General features: G+C 43.7%; 1 protein-coding gene across 1 annotated transcript in view; it reads right to left on the bottom strand.

Annotated features, from left to right (window-relative positions):
• Window positions 1–3,378: 3,378 nt before the first annotated feature.
• Window positions 3,379–20,062, bottom strand: part of fam124a (family with sequence similarity 124 member A) — a 58,579-nt gene continuing 41,895 nt past the window's right edge. Inside the window, exon 4 of the mRNA XM_014165668.3 lies at window positions 3,379–5,140. Coding sequence (XP_014021143.1) covers window positions 4,238–5,140 — 903 coding nt within the window. The 3' untranslated portion in view covers window positions 3,379–4,237. The remainder of the gene's footprint in view (window positions 5,141–20,062) is intronic.

Below are 20,062 nucleotides of genomic sequence, written 5' to 3'. Positions count from 1 at the left end.
AGGAAGGAAGGAAGGAAGGAAGGAAGGAAGGAAGGAAGGAAGGAAGGAAGGAAGGAAGGAAGGAAGGAAGGAAGGAAGGAAGGAAGGAAGGAAGGAAGGAAAATTATTTTTTAAAGTATATCTTCAGGGCTAGACAATCTGCAATACTGCAGGTAGAGCAGGACAGGCTTGGAAGAGTTGAAATGCTTGGTGACTGATTGTTTTATCTATCTTAATCAAGTCCTGTGGTCTACGTGAGTTGGGCTGGTGGGCTGAACTCAGTGGCTGGTGGGCTGAATTCAGTGGCTGGTGGGCTGAACTCAGTGGCTGATTGAATTGATTGACGATTCAAGTGTTCATCATCAGAAGCATTTTTTTCCCTACTTGAATCAGTCTTGATTAAAACAGCCACAGGTGATGATTATGATTATAATGGCTTGCGGACACACGCACACACACACATAGAAACGCACCCACACAGAGAGAGAAACACCGCCCCGTCGCGGACAACGACATCTTGCTCCCAGACAAATTAAACAACTTCTTTGTGCGCTTTGAGGACAATACAGTGCCACGGCCCGCTGCCAAACACTGTGGGCTTTCCTTCTCTGTGACCGGCGTGAGTAAAACATTTGAACGTGTTAACCCTCGCAGGGCTAACGGCCAAGACGGCATCCCGCGTCCTCAGAAAATGCGCAGACAAGCTGGTTGGTGTGTGACATATTCAATCAATCCCTATTCCAGTCTGCTGTCCCCACATGCTTCAAGATGGCCACCATTGTTCCTGTTCCCAAGAAAGCTAAAGGTAACTGAACTAAATGACTATCGCCCTGTAGCACTCACTTCTGTCATTATGAAGTGCTTTGAGAGACTAGTCAAGGATCATATCACCTCCATCCTACCTGACACCCTAGACCCACTCCAATTTGCTTATCGACCCAATAGGTCCACAGACGACACAATCGCCATCACACTGCACACTGCCCTAACCCATCTGGACAAGAGGAATACCTATGTAAGAATGCTGTTCATTGACTATAGCTCAGCCTTCAACACCATAGTACCCTCCAAGTTCATCACTAAGCTTGAGACCCTGAGTCTCGACCCCGCCCTGTGCAACTGGGTCCTGGACTTTCTGACGGGCCGCCCCCAGGTGGTGAGTGTAGGAAACAACATCTCCACCCCGCTGATCCTCAACACTGGGGCCCCACAAGGGTGCGTTCTCAGCCCTCTCCTGTACTGCCTGTTCACCAATGACTGCGTGGCCATGCACGCCTCCAACTCATTCATCAAGTTTGCAGACGACACAACAGTAGTGGGCTTGATTACCAACAACGATGAAACAGCCTACAGGGAGGAGGTGAGGTCACTCGGAGTGTGGTGTCAGGAAAATAACCTCACACTCAACGTCAACAAAACAAAGGAGATGATCGTGGACAGCACAGGGAGCACCCCCCTATCCACATTGACGGGACAGTAGTTGAGAAGGTGGAAAGTTAAGTTCTTCGGTGTACATATCACCGACAAACTGAAATGGTCCACCCACACAGACAGTGTGGTGAAGAAGGCACAACAGCGCCTCTTCAACCTCAGGAGGCTTGTTCCCGAAAACTGAGCTTGTCACCGAAAACACTCACAAACTTTTACAGATGCACAATCGAGAGCATCCTGTTGGGCTGTATCACCGCCTGGTACGGCAACTGCACCGCCCTCAACTGCAAGGCTCTCCAGAGGGTGGTGAGGTCTGCACAACGCATCACCGGGGGCAAACTACCTGGACTCCAGGACACCTACACCACCCGATGTCACAGGAAGGCCAAAAAGATCATCAAGGACAACAACCACACGAGCCACTGCCTGTTCACCCCGCTATCATCCAGAAGGCGAGGTCAGTACAGGTGCATCAGAGCTGGGACCGAGAGATTGAAAAACAGCTTCTATCTCAAGGCCATCAGACTGTTAAACAGTTATCACTAACACAGAGAGGCTGCTGCCAAAAAATACAGACTTGAAATCATTGGCCACTTTAATAAATGGATCACTAGTCACTTTAATAATGTTTACATATCTCGCATTACTCATCTCATATGTATATAATGTATACTGTATCCTACACTATCTATTCTTTACTATCTACTGCATCTTAGCCGCTCTGTCACTGCTCATCCATATATTTTATACTTATATGTTCTCATCTCATTCCTTTACTAGATTGTGTGTATTAGGTTTAGTTGTGGATTGTGTTAGATATTACCTGTTAGATTCTGCTGCACTGTTGGATCTAGAAGCATAAGCATTTCACTACACTCACAATAACATCTGCTAACCATGTGTATGTGATGTGATTTGACACACACACACACACACACACACACACACACACACACACACACACAGATATACAAACACACAATTAAAAAAATTAAACACACACACAGAAAGAAACAAACACACACAGAACCACACAAACAGAGACAAACAGAGACACACAGAACCACACACACACACACACACACACACACACACACACACACACACACACACACACACACACACACACACACACACACACACACACACACACACACAGACAAACAGAACCACACACACACACACACACACAAACAGAGACACACAGAACCACACACACACACACACACACACACACACACACACACATACACACACAGACAAACACAGACACACAGAACCACACACACACAGAACCACACACACACACACACACAGACAAACAGAACCACACACACACACACACACACAAACAGAGACACACAGAACCACACACACACATACACACACAGACAAACACAGACACACAGAACCACACACACACAGAACCACACACACACACACACAGAGACAAACACACCACACACACACACACACACACACACACACACACACACACACACACACACACCACACACACACACACACACACACACAGAGACACACAGAACCACACACACAAAAATAACACACACAACAAAACCTGAGACAATGTATAACCTGAACCGTGGAACAATGGATTACACAATTCTCTTTTCTGATTGGCCAGTGATGACATCACCTCTGCAGAGCTCACGGAGACCTTGCCATGACGTCCACATGAAGAAAGGCAATGTGGGATTTCCTCTGTTCAGGCTCATCGGCCGCTTAAGGAGACTCACACCTGGTAAAGTCCTCACAGGGAAGACCGAGAGCCATACAGAGAACAGCCAACACTGAGAGCCAACATGTTGCAGTGTAATTTCAGCTAAAACAAGCCTTTGTCTTTAAGTCATACTGAGTGCGTGTTAAAACGACTCCTTCCCTTAATACAGTACAGGCTAGGTGTGTGTTATATCACCTTAAAGGGACCCTGTTCACATTCAATCATTCATTTAAAACATTTTTTTATTTTTATTAATTCATACATAATCTGATGTTTTAATCAATATTAAAAAAGTTTGGTGAACATAGAAATAATCAGTTAAAATCAAAAGCATTCCATATTACCGACTACAACTTTAAACTAGATTCTGTTTAGCCGTCAATTACAAAATCACCAGCAGAGGGACCCACTGCACCAAAAGTGTCAGAATCAGGGGTTCTTTTCTCCTTTGGTCTTTCCTCGATTCCTTGCATCCTCTCTCCTCAACTTCCTTTTCGCAAAACGGATTGGAGAAGATGGTCAAAGGGGAGTGACCTTGGACCTTCTCCTCCAATACCGTTGAGAAGGAGGTGAGGAGAGAGGAATCAAGGATAGATGAATTGAGATAGAGCCAGCAACTCCACTATCTTATAGCTGCCTGAGTGATAACATGAGTAGTGGGAAGTGGATACATACGGTTAGAACTATGTCCAATAGGTCTGCTTTCATAACATCTCTGTTTTAAATCTAATTTATGTCCAACAGGTCTGGTATCATAACATCTCTGTTTTAAATATTCTACTATGAGATATTTGAGTAGTCTGCAATGTGTTTTTAAGCCATCTCAGTAAGCGTTATGCATTTATACCACAACTTGATTAAATAACAAATAGCACAAACATCTAGTTAGAAAGTATATAGAAACACAAAGTGAGAAAGATTTCATGAAGAAGTTGAGTGAAGCGTCTGTCTACCGTCACTGTACTGTCCTCTGCACTGACTTAAACCAGCCCCCAGGTGGCAGAGCAGAACAGAGCTGTGTTGTCACTCAGTGTCCCTGTCCCTTCCTGCTGGCCGGCGTGTCTCTCTAGCGCCACTAACTGGTCAGATATAGAACTCCTGGTCGTCGTCCTCCACCCCGACCTCCTTGCCAGACCTGTTCTGAGACACCACCCCAATAATGCTGTTAGAGCTGTCCAATTGGCTGCGCGTGATGGGATCCCTCAGGGACGGCTGGCCACTCAGGGGCAAGAAAGCGCTGTTGGGGCGTGGCCGCTGCAGGGTGGAAGTTATGCTATTGGAGGAGGCCAGGCTGCTGGTTCTCATGGGAACAGGAGGGCGGCCTAGCGTTGACGCCTTGGGCTTGACGTTGGCGCGGGATGGGGAGGGGATTGGGTCCCGCGGAGGTGCAGAGAGAGGGCGTGGTGGCGTGGGTCTGCGGCTCCTAGAGTATGCAGACACTACCGACAGGTCAACAATGCTGCCCGCATCCACCTTTATCCCTGTGTCCACATCCGTCTCCTCCGCACCAATCAGAGCATCCACGTTGAGGCGGAAGGGCGGGACCAGGGAGGAGCCGAGGGAGTGGGAGTGGCTTCTGTGGTGGGCAGGGCTGGGTGAGGTTCCGGGGGAGGAGCCGGCAGAGCGGGAGCGAGAGCCGGTGAACCCTGCCAGGCTGGGCAGGGAGAACAGAGAGCGGGTTCGACCAGTCCTCCAGGATTTAGAGCGAGCCCCCATCTCCATTTCCTCCTCTTCACAGGCCAGGGAAAGGGAGGTTTGTGAGGCCTGGCTGGACCTGCTTTGGGTCTGGTTCTGGTTCTGTGGCAGGGTCCGGGTCCGGGACGCGTTACGGTGGCAGCGCCGGTTCCTGTAGGAGGCAGGCCCCCGGCCATATGTCCCCGCTGAGGGCAGAGTCATTGCTGGGTCAGTGGGCAGGGGCGAGGGGGCAGGGGAGGAGTCTCCTGGCTGGTCGATAGTATGTCTACGCTTGTAGCGTGCACACAGGACCTGCAGGAGAGAGAGAGAGGGAGAGAGAGAGCGAGAGAGAGAGAGAGAGAGAGAGCGAGAGAGAGAGAGAGAGAGAGAGAGAGAGAGAGAGAGAGAGAGAGCATAACAGTGAAGACAGTAGTGTTACACACTCCACACTATAACACAAGTTGGTCAGATGTTGAAATATGCATTTATTATAATAAATATGAATATATAATATTCATATTTAAATATCTATTGCAATAATATCCTGATACTTCTGTTAGAACTTTTCAATGTTTATAAAAAAACAACAACAAAAAAAACAACAGCTCTCGAAAATAATTTGTACATTTGCATACATTGAAGCCTATTTGAAAAAAACCAACAAAAGGTTGTGTTGAGACCTCAGAACGTTGATGTATGTTTGTAGCTCCAGTAAAGCACAGAGTTACAACCCAAGCTGTAGCCTGGCTACATTCCCAACAGAACAGGAAGAACAGGAGATGCTTCACCGTTAACCCCCTACTACTCTGTGTAGATCGTAAAAGTCATGAAATAAGAAGTCAAAAGGGGAAACAAAGGATGGAGGAAACTATTTTTGAAACTATTGCCTTACCCCCAGCCGCCCCATCCCATCCCATCCCTCCATCTCCTTAATTTATAAGTATTCAGACCCTTTGCTATGAGACTCGAAATTGAGCTCAGGTGCATCCTGTTTCTATTGATTATACTTGAGATGTTTCTACAACTGGATTGGAGTCCACCTGTGATAAATTCAATTGATTGCACATGATTTGGAAAGGCACACATCTGTCTATATAAAGGTCCTACAGTTGACGGTGCATGTCAAAGCAAAAACCAAGTCATGAAGCTCCAAGACAGAATTGTGTCGAGGTACAGATCTGGGGAAGGGTACCAAAATATGTCTGCAGTGCTGAAGGTCCCCAAGAACACAGTGGCCTCCATCATTCTTAAATGGAAGAAGTTTGGAATCCCCAAGACACTTCCTAGAGGTGGCCGCCCGGCTAAACTGAGCACTCGGGGGAGAAAGGCATTGGTCAGGGAGGTGACTAAGAACCCGATGGTCACTCTGAGAGAGCTCCAGAGTTCCTCTGTGGAGATGGGAAAAACTTCCAGAAGGACAACCATCTCTGCAGCACTCCACCAACCAGATTAAAGCCAATCCTCAGTAAAAGGCACATGACAGCACGCTTGGAGTTGGCCAAAAGGCACCTAAAGGACTCTCAGAACATGAGAAATAAGGTTCTCTGGTCTGATGAAACCAAGATTGAACTCTTTGGCCTGAATGCCAAGCGTCACTTCTGGAGGAAACCTGGCACCATCCCAAGCATGGTGGTGGCAACATCATGCTGTGGGGATGTTTTCTGCGGCAGGGACTGGGAGACTAGTCAGGATCGAGGGAAAGATGAACGGAGCAAAGTACAGAGAGATTCTTCATGAAAACCTGCTCCAGAGCGCTCAGGACCTCAGACTAGGGCGAAGGTTCACCTTCCAACAGGACAACGACCCACAGCGAGGACAACGCAGGAGTAGATTCGAGACAAGCTTCTGAATTTCCTTGAGTGGCCCACCCAGAGCCCAGACTTGAACCCGATCGAACATCTCTGGAGAGACCTGAAAATAGCTGTGCAGCGACGCTCCCCATCCAACCTGACAGAGCTTGAGAGGATCTGCAGAGAAGAATGGGAGAAACAGGTGTGCCAAGCTTGTAGTGTCATACCCAAGAAGACTTGAGGCTGTAATCGCTGCCAAAGGTGCTTCAACAAAGTACTGAGTAAAGGGTCTGAATACTTATGTAAATGTGATATTTCAGTTTTACATTTTTAATACATTTGAAAAAATGTATAAAAAACGGTTTTTGTTTTGTCATTATGGGGTATTGTTTGTAGATTGATGAATGAAAAAAAAATGATTTAATTAATTTTAGAATAAGGCTGTAACAAAACAAAATGTGGAAAAAGTGAAGGGGTCTCAATACTTTCCGAAGGCGCAGTATGTCAGTTATCGTTTATTCCTCGTACCATTAGGTTTCTATTATTTCTCTTTATTTCTCTCTGCGTTGTTGATTTGAATCCCTCATACTAAACACCAATGGTATTCACTAAGTTGATGTTTTATACTTACGATAATGTTTTACACCTTTGTTAGTTAAAAAAAAAATATATAATTGTATTTCTTTATTTGATATATTTCCAATGTGATAAGGCCAGAGATCATTAGACACCTGTGATAATCTGAAAGTACTCAAAAAGGCCAGTAGATGTCATCTGATAAAATTCCTGAAAAGATTCTGGTAGTTATCTGGTACTTAGAAAATATCCAGTAATATACCCTCCCTTTGCAGTAGTATACCCTCCCTTAGCAGTAGTATACCCTCCATTTGCAGTAGTATACCCTCCCTTTACAGTAGTATACCCTCCCTTTGCAGTAGTATACCCTCCCTTTGCAGTAGTATACCCTCCCTTTACAGTAGTATACCCTCCCTTTGCAGTAGTATACCCTCCCTTTACAGTAGTATACCCTCCCTTTGCAGTAGTATACCCTCCCTTTGCAGTAGTATACCCTCCCTTAGCAGTAGTATACCCTCCCTTTGCAGTAGTATACCCTCCCTTTACAGTAGTATACCCTCCCTTTGCAGTAGTATACCCTCCCTTTGCAGTAGTATACCCTCCCTTTACAGTAGTATACCCTCCCTTTGCAGTAGTATACCCTCCCTTTGCAGTAGTATACCCTCCCTTAGCAGTAGTATACCCTCCCTTTACAGTAGTATACCCTCCCTTTGCAGTAGTATACCCTCCCTTTACAGTAGTATACCCTCCCTTTGCAGTAGTATACCCTCCCTTTACAGTAGTATACCCTCCCTTTGCAGTAACATACCCTCCCTTTACAGTAGTATACCCTCCCTTAGCAGTAGTATACCCTCCCTTTGCAGTAGTATAACCTCCCTTTGCAGTAGTATACCCTCCCTTTGCAGTAGTATAACCTCCCTTTGCAGTAACATACCCTCCCTTTGCAGTAGTATACCCTCCCTTTACAGTAGTATACCCTCCCTTTTCAGTAGTATACCCTCCATTTGCAGTAGTATACCCTCCCTTTACAGTAGTATACCCTCCCTTTGCAGTAGTATACCCTCCCTTTGCAGTAGTATAACCTCCCTTTGCAGTAGTATACCCTCCCTTTGCAGTAGTATACCCTCCCTTTGCAGTAGTATAACCTCCCTTTACAGTAGTATACCCTCCCTTTACAGTAGTATACCCTCCCTTTGCAGTAGTATACCCTCCCTTTGCAGTAGTATACCCTCCCTTTGCAGTAGTATACCCTCCCTTTGCAGTAGTATAACCTCCCTTTACAGTAGTATACCCTCCCTTTGCAGTAGTATACCCTCCCTTTGCAGTAGTATACCCTCCCTTTACAGTAGTATACCCTCCCTTTGCAGTAGTATACCCTCCCTTTACAGTAGTATACCCTCCCTTTGCAGTAGTATACCCTCCCTTTGCAGTAGTATACCCTCCCTTAGCAGTAGTATACCCTCCCTTTACAGTAGTATACCCTCCCTTTGCAGTAGTATACCCTCCCTTTGCAGTAGTATACCCTCCCTTTGCAGTAGTATACCCTCCCTTTACAGTAGTATACCCTCCCTTTGCAGTAGTATACCCTCCCTTTACAGTAGTATACCCTCCCTTTACAGTAGTATACCCTCCCTTTGCAGTAACATACCCTCCCTTTGCAGTAACATACCCTCCCTTTCCAAGCCAAACCTCACCTAAGTTTGTGATGTACAGTATGTGTATCAGTGTGTGTGAATGTGCACCTGTGATTGTGCCTTCGGAAAAAAGAAAAACGTCCTCACTTTGCCTTACCTTTACACACACACACACACACACACACACACACACACACACACACACACACACACACACACACACACACACACACACACACACACACACACACACACACACACACACACACACACACACACACACATACACAAGTCTCTCTCTTTCTCTCTTGCTAACACACACACGCACACACACATGTTCTCACACGTTCTCTTACAGTGCCCTCCTTGTTCTGGGGTATCCGTTTTTGGAAGGGATTTCTGTCAGACGGGGTATTAGATAAGTGCTGCTGAAACTCAACAGGCGGATTAACATTGTCCCATTACTGAGACCCATGGGCTCTCATCCACTGTGTGTGTGTGTGTGTGTGTGTGTGTGTGTGTGTGTGTGTGTGTGTGTGTGTGTGTGTGAGTGTGTGCTCCTATCCACTCAGAAAGGCATGGCCAGGAAGGAGTTAACTGAACATGACAATCACTAAACACACTCACATACTCATTAATGATAAAACGTATTAAAGTCTCAGCCGGTAAGATTTAAGACATCTGTTTGACCCAGGTCTGCCCTCAATAATCCCCAGCTGTAGGGAGGTATACATATCAAATATATATTGTTGAGGTGCACAGCAGATTTGTTAATCCACTTATTAATCAATGGTAGTGGCTGTGTTGTAACTTGGTAGTTTATCAATTCAGTAGTGTTCAGACCAGGGTTGTGTTCATTAGGGCATAAAAGGTTTAGCTACGAAAAACAAGCGTTTCTCATTGGTCATGTTCAGGACAGGTGGTACCTTTGTAGTAGCTCTTCAGTCTGTTTCTTCAGTTTCGTGCCAATATACAGCAATATACAGCAATATACCACAATATACCACAAAATACAGCAATATACCACAATATACAGCAATATAGAGCAATATACAGCAATATACAGCAATATACCACAATATACCACAAAATACAGCAATATACCACAATATACAGCAATATAGAGCAATATACAGCAATATACAGCAATATACCACAATATACCGCAATATACAGCAATATACAGCAAAATACCACAATATACCACAATATACAGCAATATAAAGCAATATACAGCAATATACCACAATATACAGCAATATACAGCAATATACAGCAATATACCACAATATCAAATCAAATTTCAAATGAAATATATTTATATAGCCCTTCTTACATCAGCTGATATCTCAAAGTGCTGTACAGAAACCCAGCCTAAAACCCCAAACAGCAAGCAATATACAGCAATATACAGCAATATACCACAATATACAGCAATATACCACAATATACAGCAATATACCACAATATACCACAATATACTGCAATATACAGCAATATACCGCAATATACAGCAATATACAGCAATATACCGCAATATACCGCAATATACAGCAATATACCACAATATACAGCAATATGCAGCAATATACAGCAATATACCACAATATACCACAATATACAGCAATATACCACAATATACAGCAATATACAGCAATATACAGCAATATACCACAATATACAGCAATATACCACAATATACAGCAATATACAGCAATATACCACAATATACAGCCAGCTCTGCAGTAGGAAGTGTCTGCTAGTGGTCAGGTCAGATAGCGTGGTTAATGTGTGAGCAGTAACCTGTTGTTCATCTATGGCAGTAGTTCTCAAAGTGGGGGTCACAATCTACACACAACACCACATAATGACAAAGCAAAATGCAGGTTTTTTGAAATTTTTGCAAATGTATAAAAAATACAAAAACTGAAATATCAAATTTAAGTAAGTATTCAGAACCTTTCCTCAGTACTTTGGCAGCGATTACAGACTTGAGTATTCTTGGGTATGGCACACCTGTATTTGGGGAGTTTCTCCCATTCTTCTCTGCAGATCCTCTCAAGCTCTGTCAGGTTGGATGGGGAGCGTCGCTGCAAAAGCTATTTTCAGGTCTCTCCAGAGATGTTTGATCGGGTTCAAGTCCGGGCTCTGGCTGGGCCACTCATAGACTTTCAGAGACTTGTCCTGAAGCCACTCCTGCGTTGTCTTGGCTGTGTGCTTAGGGTTGTTGTCCTGTTGGAAGGTGAACCTTCGCCCCAGTCTGAGGTCCTGAGTGCTCTGGAGCAGGTTTTTGTCAAAGGATCTCTCTGTACTCTGCTCCATTCATCTTTCCCTCGATCCTGACTAGTCTCCCAGTCCCTGCCGCTGAAATAAATCCCCACAGCATGATCTTGCAACCACCATGCTTCACCGTAGGGATGGCGCCAGGTTTCCTCCAGATGTGACGCTTTGCATTCAGGCCAAAGAGTTCAATCTTGGTTTCATTAAACCAGAGAATCTTGTGTCTCATGATCTGAGAGTCTTTTGGTACCTTTTACTGAGAAGTGGCTTCCGTCTGGTCACTCTACCTTAAAGGCCTGATTAGTGGAGTGCTGCAGAGATGGTTGTCCTTCTGGAAGGTTCTCCCATCTCCACAGAGGAACTCTGGAGCTCTGTCAGAGTGACCATCAGGTTCTTGGTCACCTCCCTGACCAAGGCCCTTCTCTCCCGATTGTTCAGTTTGGCTGGGCGGCCAGCTCTAGGAAGAGTCTTGGTAGTTCCAAACTTCCTTCGACCTCATGGTTTGGTTTTTGGTGTGACATTTACTGTCAACTGTGGGACCTTATATAGACAGGTGTGTGCCTTTCCAAATCATGTCCAATCAATTGAATTTACTACAGGTGGACTCCAATCAAGTTGTAGAAACATCTGAAGGACGATCAATGGAAACAGGGTGGACCTGAGCTCAATTTTGAGTCTTATTGCATAGCAAAGGGTCTGAATACTAATGTAAATAAGGTATTTCTGTTTTTAATTTTTAATACATTTGCAAAAAAATTTAAAAACCTTTTTTCGCTTTATCATTATGGGGTGTTGTGTGTAGATTGATGAGGAAAATGTATTTAATCCATTTTAGAATAAGGCTGTAACGCAACAAAATGTGGTGAAAGAGAAGGGCTCAGAATACTTCCCCAACATTCTGTATATATTTTCTTCATACATATTTTAATAGGCTACACATAGCCTGCCATTTGTTTTTCATAGTTATACCATTGATCTGGTCAATAACTTAGGCCTACGCCATTACACAAAACTCTTGTCTCAAAAACATCTCATCTGCACTTCAGAACCCAGAATATTGCACTGGCATGCAAAGGCATGTGAACATATCCAGATTAGTAACCAGAAAGGACTTGTTTAAATTTTTCTTCTGTTTTGCCCTCGCGAAAACTGAGTAGCCTACGCTCTCACGTTCATATTATCCATATAAAATATAGTTTAACAATCTGCTGCGGATGAGCGCATCTTTGCCAGAACAATAGGCTAACTGGTGATTTCATTGATCGTGTTCATGTATCAGATAGGCCCAGTTTGGGTGGATTAATGACATACCTCAGTGGTGGGTAAGCCTACTGCCTATATGTCTAAAGATAGCTGTAACATTGTACTGCCTTCAATACATTATGGGACAAAGATGTACAGATGTAGAATCTTAATTTGATCACTCCTTTTTTGCTGAAAATGTTCCTGTACAGCAGGAAATGCAAACTTGTAGTGTATACGAGGTTTAAAAAGGCTTCTAAAGTTTGTAATTTCCGCTTTAAAATGTAAAACTTGATTTGTCCTAACGAAAAATGTATCAACCCCTACAAAACATGTACATTAATTATAATCCACATAACAATTCACATTTCCTTTTGCTGCAGGATCATTTCCCTGCTGTAGCAAACTGGATCAAATTAAGATCCTACATCTGTAACATATTCTGGCGAATGAATTCGGATATTTGTGAGGAAGAAAAAGGATACAGACAGATCATGCTTTCCATCCGATCCTGAAACCTGTGCTGCATACAGGTAGGCCGTATGACCCTGCCGCATACAGGTAGGCCATATGATCCTGGTGCATACAGGTAGGCCGTATGACCCTGCCGCATACAGGTAGGCCATATGATCCTGGTGCATACAGGTAGGCCGTATGACCCTGCCGCATACAGGTAGGCCATATGATCCTGCTCGCTCTGAAAACTCCAGAGAAGTGACATGATATCCCTAGTTGATATTGACTGCTAACATGAATAACACTCAGCTCAAAATGCAGGTGTAAAAGAGTCTCTTTCTGTATCTTGCGTTAGAAAAATGTCTCACCGTTTATGGCAGTAATGAGAGGCTACATTTGTGCAGTGATTGTGTGTGCGTGTTCGCATGTACACAGCATCACTTTCGGCATCAAGTGTGCAACACGCACGCACGCACGCACGCACGCACACACACACACACACACACACACACACACACACACACACACACACACACACACACACACACACACACACACACACACACACACACACACACACACACACACACACACACAGGGTCAGTTGTGTGTGACCCGGATTAGCCCAGATCAAATCAGACAGCGAGAGAGAGGCTCTGATCATCTCCACGACAACAGCCTCATTATCCAGCACCCCCTGCTGTGGCCGTCCACTCAGAAAGTTAAGCGCTCTTTGGGTCACGTGACTTGTGTGTTCACTCGCAACCCTTTGCAAGACACACACACTCACTCGTAAAAGTTCACAAACACACTCAGGGACACAACACACACACACGCACGCACGCACGCACGCACGCACACACACAGCCCTGTCTCTTCCTCTGGTTCCCCTCAAGTATCATTACACAGTAAATCACATCCTCCACAGTAGACAATGTTACTTAGTACCTCTGCGTCTCTGCTTCTGTTTCATGTGTGGGAGAGATGACTAGAAATATGGCTCTCTGCTACTCAATCAGGAGAGAGAGAAGGAGAGAGCGAGAGAGGAGGGGAAAGGGAGAAACAGACAGACAGAGAGAGAGAGAGAGAAACAGAGAGAGGAAGAGCGATGGAATGAGAGACAAAGGATAGAGAGAGAAACAGAGAGAGAGGAAGAGCGATGGAATGAGAGACAAAGGATAGAGAGAGAAACAGAGAGAGAGGAAGAGCGATGGAATGAGAGACAAAGGATAGAGAGAGAAACAGAGAGGACGAAGAGTTGAAGGGATGACAGGAGAGTAAGAGGATGAGAGGCACTGTACACAGAAGGATGAGAGAGAGAGAGAGAGAGAGAGAGAGAGAGAGAAAGAGAGAGAGAAACAGAGCGAGAGAGAAACAGAGAGAGAGAGAGAGTGTGAGAGAGAGAGAGAGAGAAACAGAGAGAGAAACAGAGAGAGAGAGAGGGAGAGAGAGAGAGAGGTGTTCAGTGAGGTGTGGAGGGAGGAAACACTGGGGCTTTGTCACACTCACTCACTCACTCACTCACTCACTCACTCACTCACTCACTCACTCACTCACTCACTCACTCACTCACTCACTCACGCATACACACATATATACACACACATACACAGCTAGTTCCAGGCGATATCACAAGGAGAGGAAACAGGCAACACGGTACTGTATGGGCAGCTAGCTTAACGAGGCATCCGCTTAAAGGCCCAGTGCAGCCAAAAACGTGATTTTTACACTATGAGGTTGGAATAATACTGTGACATTTAGAAAATAATGATAATTCCCTTTTAGTGTAAGAGCTATTTGAAAAGACCGCCTGAAATTACAACCTGTTTTAGAGTTTTGGCCTGCCTGGTGACATCACTAGGTGGTAAATGAGTTAATAGACCAATAATAGAGTTCTCATCCTCTCTGCCAATAACAGCTACTTTTCCATTTTATCCCTCCCCATTCAGACCACTCCCAGACAGTGCTAGCAAAAAAATGTTGCTTGAGAAATTGCCGTTTGCTAAGAAGCAGTTAAAAAAAAAAAAATGTTTTACCATTTGAATTGAAGACAATCACAGTAAGGTACTTAACTGTTACCCAGAAAAAAAAAATGTGATATTGAGATCAAAACGGCTGCACAGGAACTTTACCAAGCCACTCATTACAACAAAGCATCCTCTTAACAAGCCATTTGCTTAACGAGGCATGCTTTTTAATTGGCTGTTACAGTAAACTCTAAACCCTGATTATCACAAAGAAAAGTCATGACAATAGACAGAAGCAACGTTTTACATTTGAATCATGATTATCTGTGAAAATTAACTTTTGGAAAATGATCAAGTGTCATGCTGCTCCGTCCAGATATCCCATGGTGGTCTCATGGAAAACTGTGGCAGCATCTGAAATGGCACCCTATTCCCTATATAGTGCACCCTATTCTCTATAAGGCCCCTGGTCAAAAGCAGTGCACTGCATAGTGAATAGGGTGCCATTTCAGACGCAGGACATGCCTGTGGAAAAAGTCCACGCTACTTCGTTCCCTGCCTGGGTTGTTTGGCTGGAAAGCAGGATGGGATGGGACGGAATGGGATGGAATGGCATGAGAAAAGCAACATGGAGAGGCCATCAGACAAGAGAGGCGGAGATGTGTGTGTGGGGGAAGGGGGAAGAGCAGTGGGGATTGGATACAGTCTGTCAGTCAGATTTCAGAAGAATTACAGTAGGGAGGCTAGAGTTCCATGCTGTCAATCATACCACTCACTCCATCCAGAAATAAACTGTAGTCCTGGAGATATCGTAGATTTGGATTGGATAGATGGCGGTGGAAAAAGTGGAACTAGATACTACCATACTATTGATATGTCTATTTTGTTGATATATTTCCAATCCTTTACAGATCTACTGTATCTACTGTATGGGCTCAGTTTACATTTCTGACGTTAAGCAAGCAGCCCATTTTCTGACGTTAAAGTGGAGTTTACACAGGCAGTCCATTTTCTGACGTTAAGTGGAGTTTACACAGGCAGTCCATTTTCTGACGTTAAAGTGGAGTTTACACAGGCAGCCCATTTTCTGACGTTAAGTGGAGTTTACACCAGTTCTGCCATTTTGTGTGGTGTTTTTGCGTTGATCGTAACTCTTTTTGTCCGTAATGTTTCCACCATCGTTTCCTACGATCGAAAACAGCTATTGGACATCAGAACAGCCTATCACTAACCTCGATTTGGACAACGACGATGATGAGGCAGCCTATAGGGAGGAGGTCAGAGAGCTGGCAGTGATGTGCCAGGACAACAACCTCTCCCTCAACGTCAGCAAGACCAAAGAGCCGATTGTGGACAACAGGAAACGGAGAGGCGAGAGCTTCAAGTTCTTGGGAGTCCACATCACACCCACACAGTTGTGGAAGGGGGTACGTCAGAGCCTCTTCCCACTCAGGAGGCTTAAAAGATTTGGCATGGGCCCTCAAATGCTCAGTAAGTTCTACACCTGCACCACTGAGAGCATCTTGACTGGCTGCATCACTGCTTGGTACTGCAACTGCAAGGCATCCGACCTCAAGGCGCTACATCACTGGGGCTGAGCCGCCTGCTATCCAGGACCTCTATACCAGGCGGTGTCAGAGGAAGGCCCTAAAAATTGTCAAAGACTCCAGCCACCCAAGTCTTAAATTGTTCACTCTGCTACCGCATGGCAAGCGGTACTAGTGTCCTAAGTCTGGAACCAACAGGACCCTGAACAGATTCTACCCCCAAGCCATGAGACTGCTAAACAAGACTGTTAAACAAGACTGCTAAACAAGACTGTTAAACAAGACGGTTAAACAAGACTGTTAAACAAGACTGTTAAACAAGACGGTTAAACAAGACGGTTAAACAAGACGGTTAAACAAGACTGTTAAACAAGACGGTTAAACAAGACGGTTAAACAATACTGCTAAACAGCTAATCAAATGGCTACCTAGAGTACCTGCACTAACTTTCTAACTCTACCCACACACACACACACACACACACACACACACACACACACACACACACACACACACACACACACACACACACACACACACACACACACACACACACACACACACACACACACACACACACACACACCCTCACCACATACGCTGCTGTTACTGTCTATTATCTATCCTGTTGTCTAGTCACTTTACCCCTACCTACAGTATACTGCTGCTACTGTCTATTATCTATCCTTTACCCCTACCTACAGTATACTGCTGTTACTGTCTATTATCTATCCTTTACCCCTACCTACAGTATACTGCTGTTACTGTCTATTATCTATCCTGTTGTCTAGTCACTAACCCTACCTACAGTATACTGCTGTTACTGTCTATTATCTATCCTGTTACCTAGTCACTAACCCTACCTACATTATACTGCTGTTACTGTCTATTATCTATCCTGTTGTCTAGTCACTAACCCTACCTACAGTATACTGCTGTTACTGTCTATTATCTATCCTGTTGTCTAGTCACTTTAACCCTACCTATATGTGCATAGCTACTGTACCTCACTTACCTGGTACCCCTGCATATCGACTTAGTACTGGTAGTCCCTGTATGTAGTCATGTTACTTTACTCGTTATTTTTATTCGTTATTCACTGTGTATTTATTCCTCATGTCACAGTTTATATATATATATATATATTTTTTTTTTTAAATCTTTATCTTTAACTCTGCATTGTTGGAAAAGGACCCATAAGTAAGCATTTCACTATTAGTCTACAAACCTGTTGTTTACATGTGTAGACGATTGATTTTAATCTTTTGCCCCCACTATCGGCAAAAGATCTGATTGTCAAATGACGAATTAGTGGCAAAGGATCAGAATGTGACTGCCTGTATGAATGAGGCCACACAGCAAATTGGCCAGTGTTAACTTGTTTCAGTGTAGCATTTCTAGTGTTGATTTTACACTCCTTGGTGTAAAAGAACCCCAGGGTTAATAACCAGAGGTGAGTTTGATTGTATCAGTTTTACTTTGTGGAGAGTAAAATGTTCCCATCAAAAAAACCACACCCATCATTATCATATTTCCCAGCATGCTCTACTGCAGGTAGATTTATTTTATAATCTGTGTTTTTTTTGCATATACATTGATTGATTGGTTAATCTTACGCTACACAAAGATAAATAACTTTCTAAACTAATCCGATCAGTTAGTTAGATTTATTGCACCCATTACTGAAATAGTTGTTACATTTTAACAAAGTTCACAACACTGAATGAAAAAATGCCAACTGTTGGAGCGACTAACTCTAATAGTTGTAGTACTAATAGTTGTAGTACTAATAGTTGTAGTACTAATAGGTGTAGTACTAATAGGTGTAGTACTAATAGTTGTAGTACTAATAGCTGTAGTACTAATAGTTGTAGTACTAATAGCTGTAGTATGAATAGATGTAGTATGAATAGTTGTAGTACTAATAGTTGTAGTACTAATAGGTGTAGTACTAATAGCTGTAGTATGAATAGATGTAGTATGAATAGTTGTAGTACTAATAGGTGTAGTACTAATAGTTGTAGTACTAATAGCTGTAGTATGAATAGATGTAGTATGAATAGTTGTAGTACTAATAGGTGTAGTACTAATAGGTGTAGTACTAATAGTTGTAGTACTAATAGCTGTAGTATGAATAGATGTAGTATGAATAGTTGTAGTACTAATAGGTGTAGTACTAATAGGTGTAGTACTAATAGTTGTAGTACTAACTCTGTCTGGATTCCAAATGGAATTACACATAATTTGGCCAGCTATCATAATGTGACTTGCATGCCTGATGTGGCCTGTAAACAATGAGTTTCAGGCCTCTGTATTAGCGCAAAGCTGGGGCTTAAAATAAGGCCTTATGAGATATGTAATGTATTGTCATTAAAAGGTCACAGGACTGAAAATGAATGAATTCAACAAACATGTCTCTGTCACAAATAAATACAGCCATGTGTGGTAATTCTACAATTCGCTCAAGAAAGCACACTATGAAATTATATTGGAGATGTGGCTTTCAGTTAGTTATTTTTGGCCACCTGTGAGTGGAAGAGCTATACCACTTTAAGTGGTCTATGGTTATCTTAATTAAAGTTTGAGCATGTCTGCTGCCAGTTCTGAAGTCTTTGTAATTTCTTACATAAGAGTATGTGACAATAAAGAGTGGTAAATAATATTGTGGTGTCCTTAACCCAACAGTGAGGGATACGGACCTCTTGACGTAATGGTTAAAAATGCTATATGAGGTGTTATTGCATAACACTAAAAGTGTTAATTCCCTAACACTGACAAAGTGTAAAAGCATCAGTACTAAGCACAGTGTTAATATAACACTGAAAAGTATGGACCCATATACAGTACACACTGCCCCAGTGTTAAATGTAATACTATAAGTGTTGATTCAACACGGAACAATTTTGTGTACACGGAGTGCCTTGGTGGTAGACTGGTGTTAGGGGATGTTTCCTCTCTGTGATGACAGGGTTGGGACCAGACTAGGGGTTAGGCTGTATAGCTAAAGGCTGTGGTACAGATCTGCTGTCCCCCTGGACACAGACAGACAGATGACTTCTCCAGCTGCTGGTGCGACTCATAAACTGACTATGCCTCTTTAGAGTATTCTGCTTTGGTCTGTCGCAGCTACACTGTACAGTGCATTAGGAAAGTATTCAGACCCCTTGACTGTTTCCACATGTTGTTACATTACTGTCTTATTCTAAAAATGGATTAAATAATTTTTTCCCCTTCATCAATCTACACATAATACCCCATTACGACAAAGCAACAACAAAAAATGTTTGTAAAAAAATAAAATGAAATGTCACATTTACATAAGTATTCAGAGCCTTTACTCAGTGCTTTGTTGAAGCACCTTTGGCAATGATTACAGCCTCACATCTTCTTGGGTATGGCACTACAAGATTGGCACACCTGTCTCTCCAGGGATGGTAGATCGGGTTCAAGTCCAGGCTCTGGGCCACTCAAGGACATTCAGAGACTTGTCCCGAAGCCACTGCGTGGTCTTGGCTGTGTGCTTAGGGTTGTTGTCCTGTTGGAAGGTGAACCTTCGCCCCAGTCTGAGGTGCTGGGCGCTCTGGAGCAGGTTTTTATCAAGGATCTCTCTGTACTCTGCTTCGTTCATCTTTCCCTCGATCCTGACTAGTCTCCCAGTCCCTGCCGCTGAAAAACATCCCCACAGCATGATGTTGCCACCACCATGCTTCACCGTAAGGATAGTGCCAGGTTTCCTCCAGAC

The sequence above is a fragment of the Salmo salar genome, chromosome 21 (assembly GCF_965601325.2).
Source record: "Salmo salar chromosome 21, fSalSal1, whole genome shotgun sequence".
In the NCBI taxonomy this organism is placed as follows: Eukaryota; Metazoa; Chordata; class Actinopteri; order Salmoniformes; family Salmonidae; genus Salmo; species Salmo salar.
The sequence above is the reverse complement of the archived record's forward strand: the minus strand, read 5'-3'. Positions and strand labels throughout refer to the sequence as shown.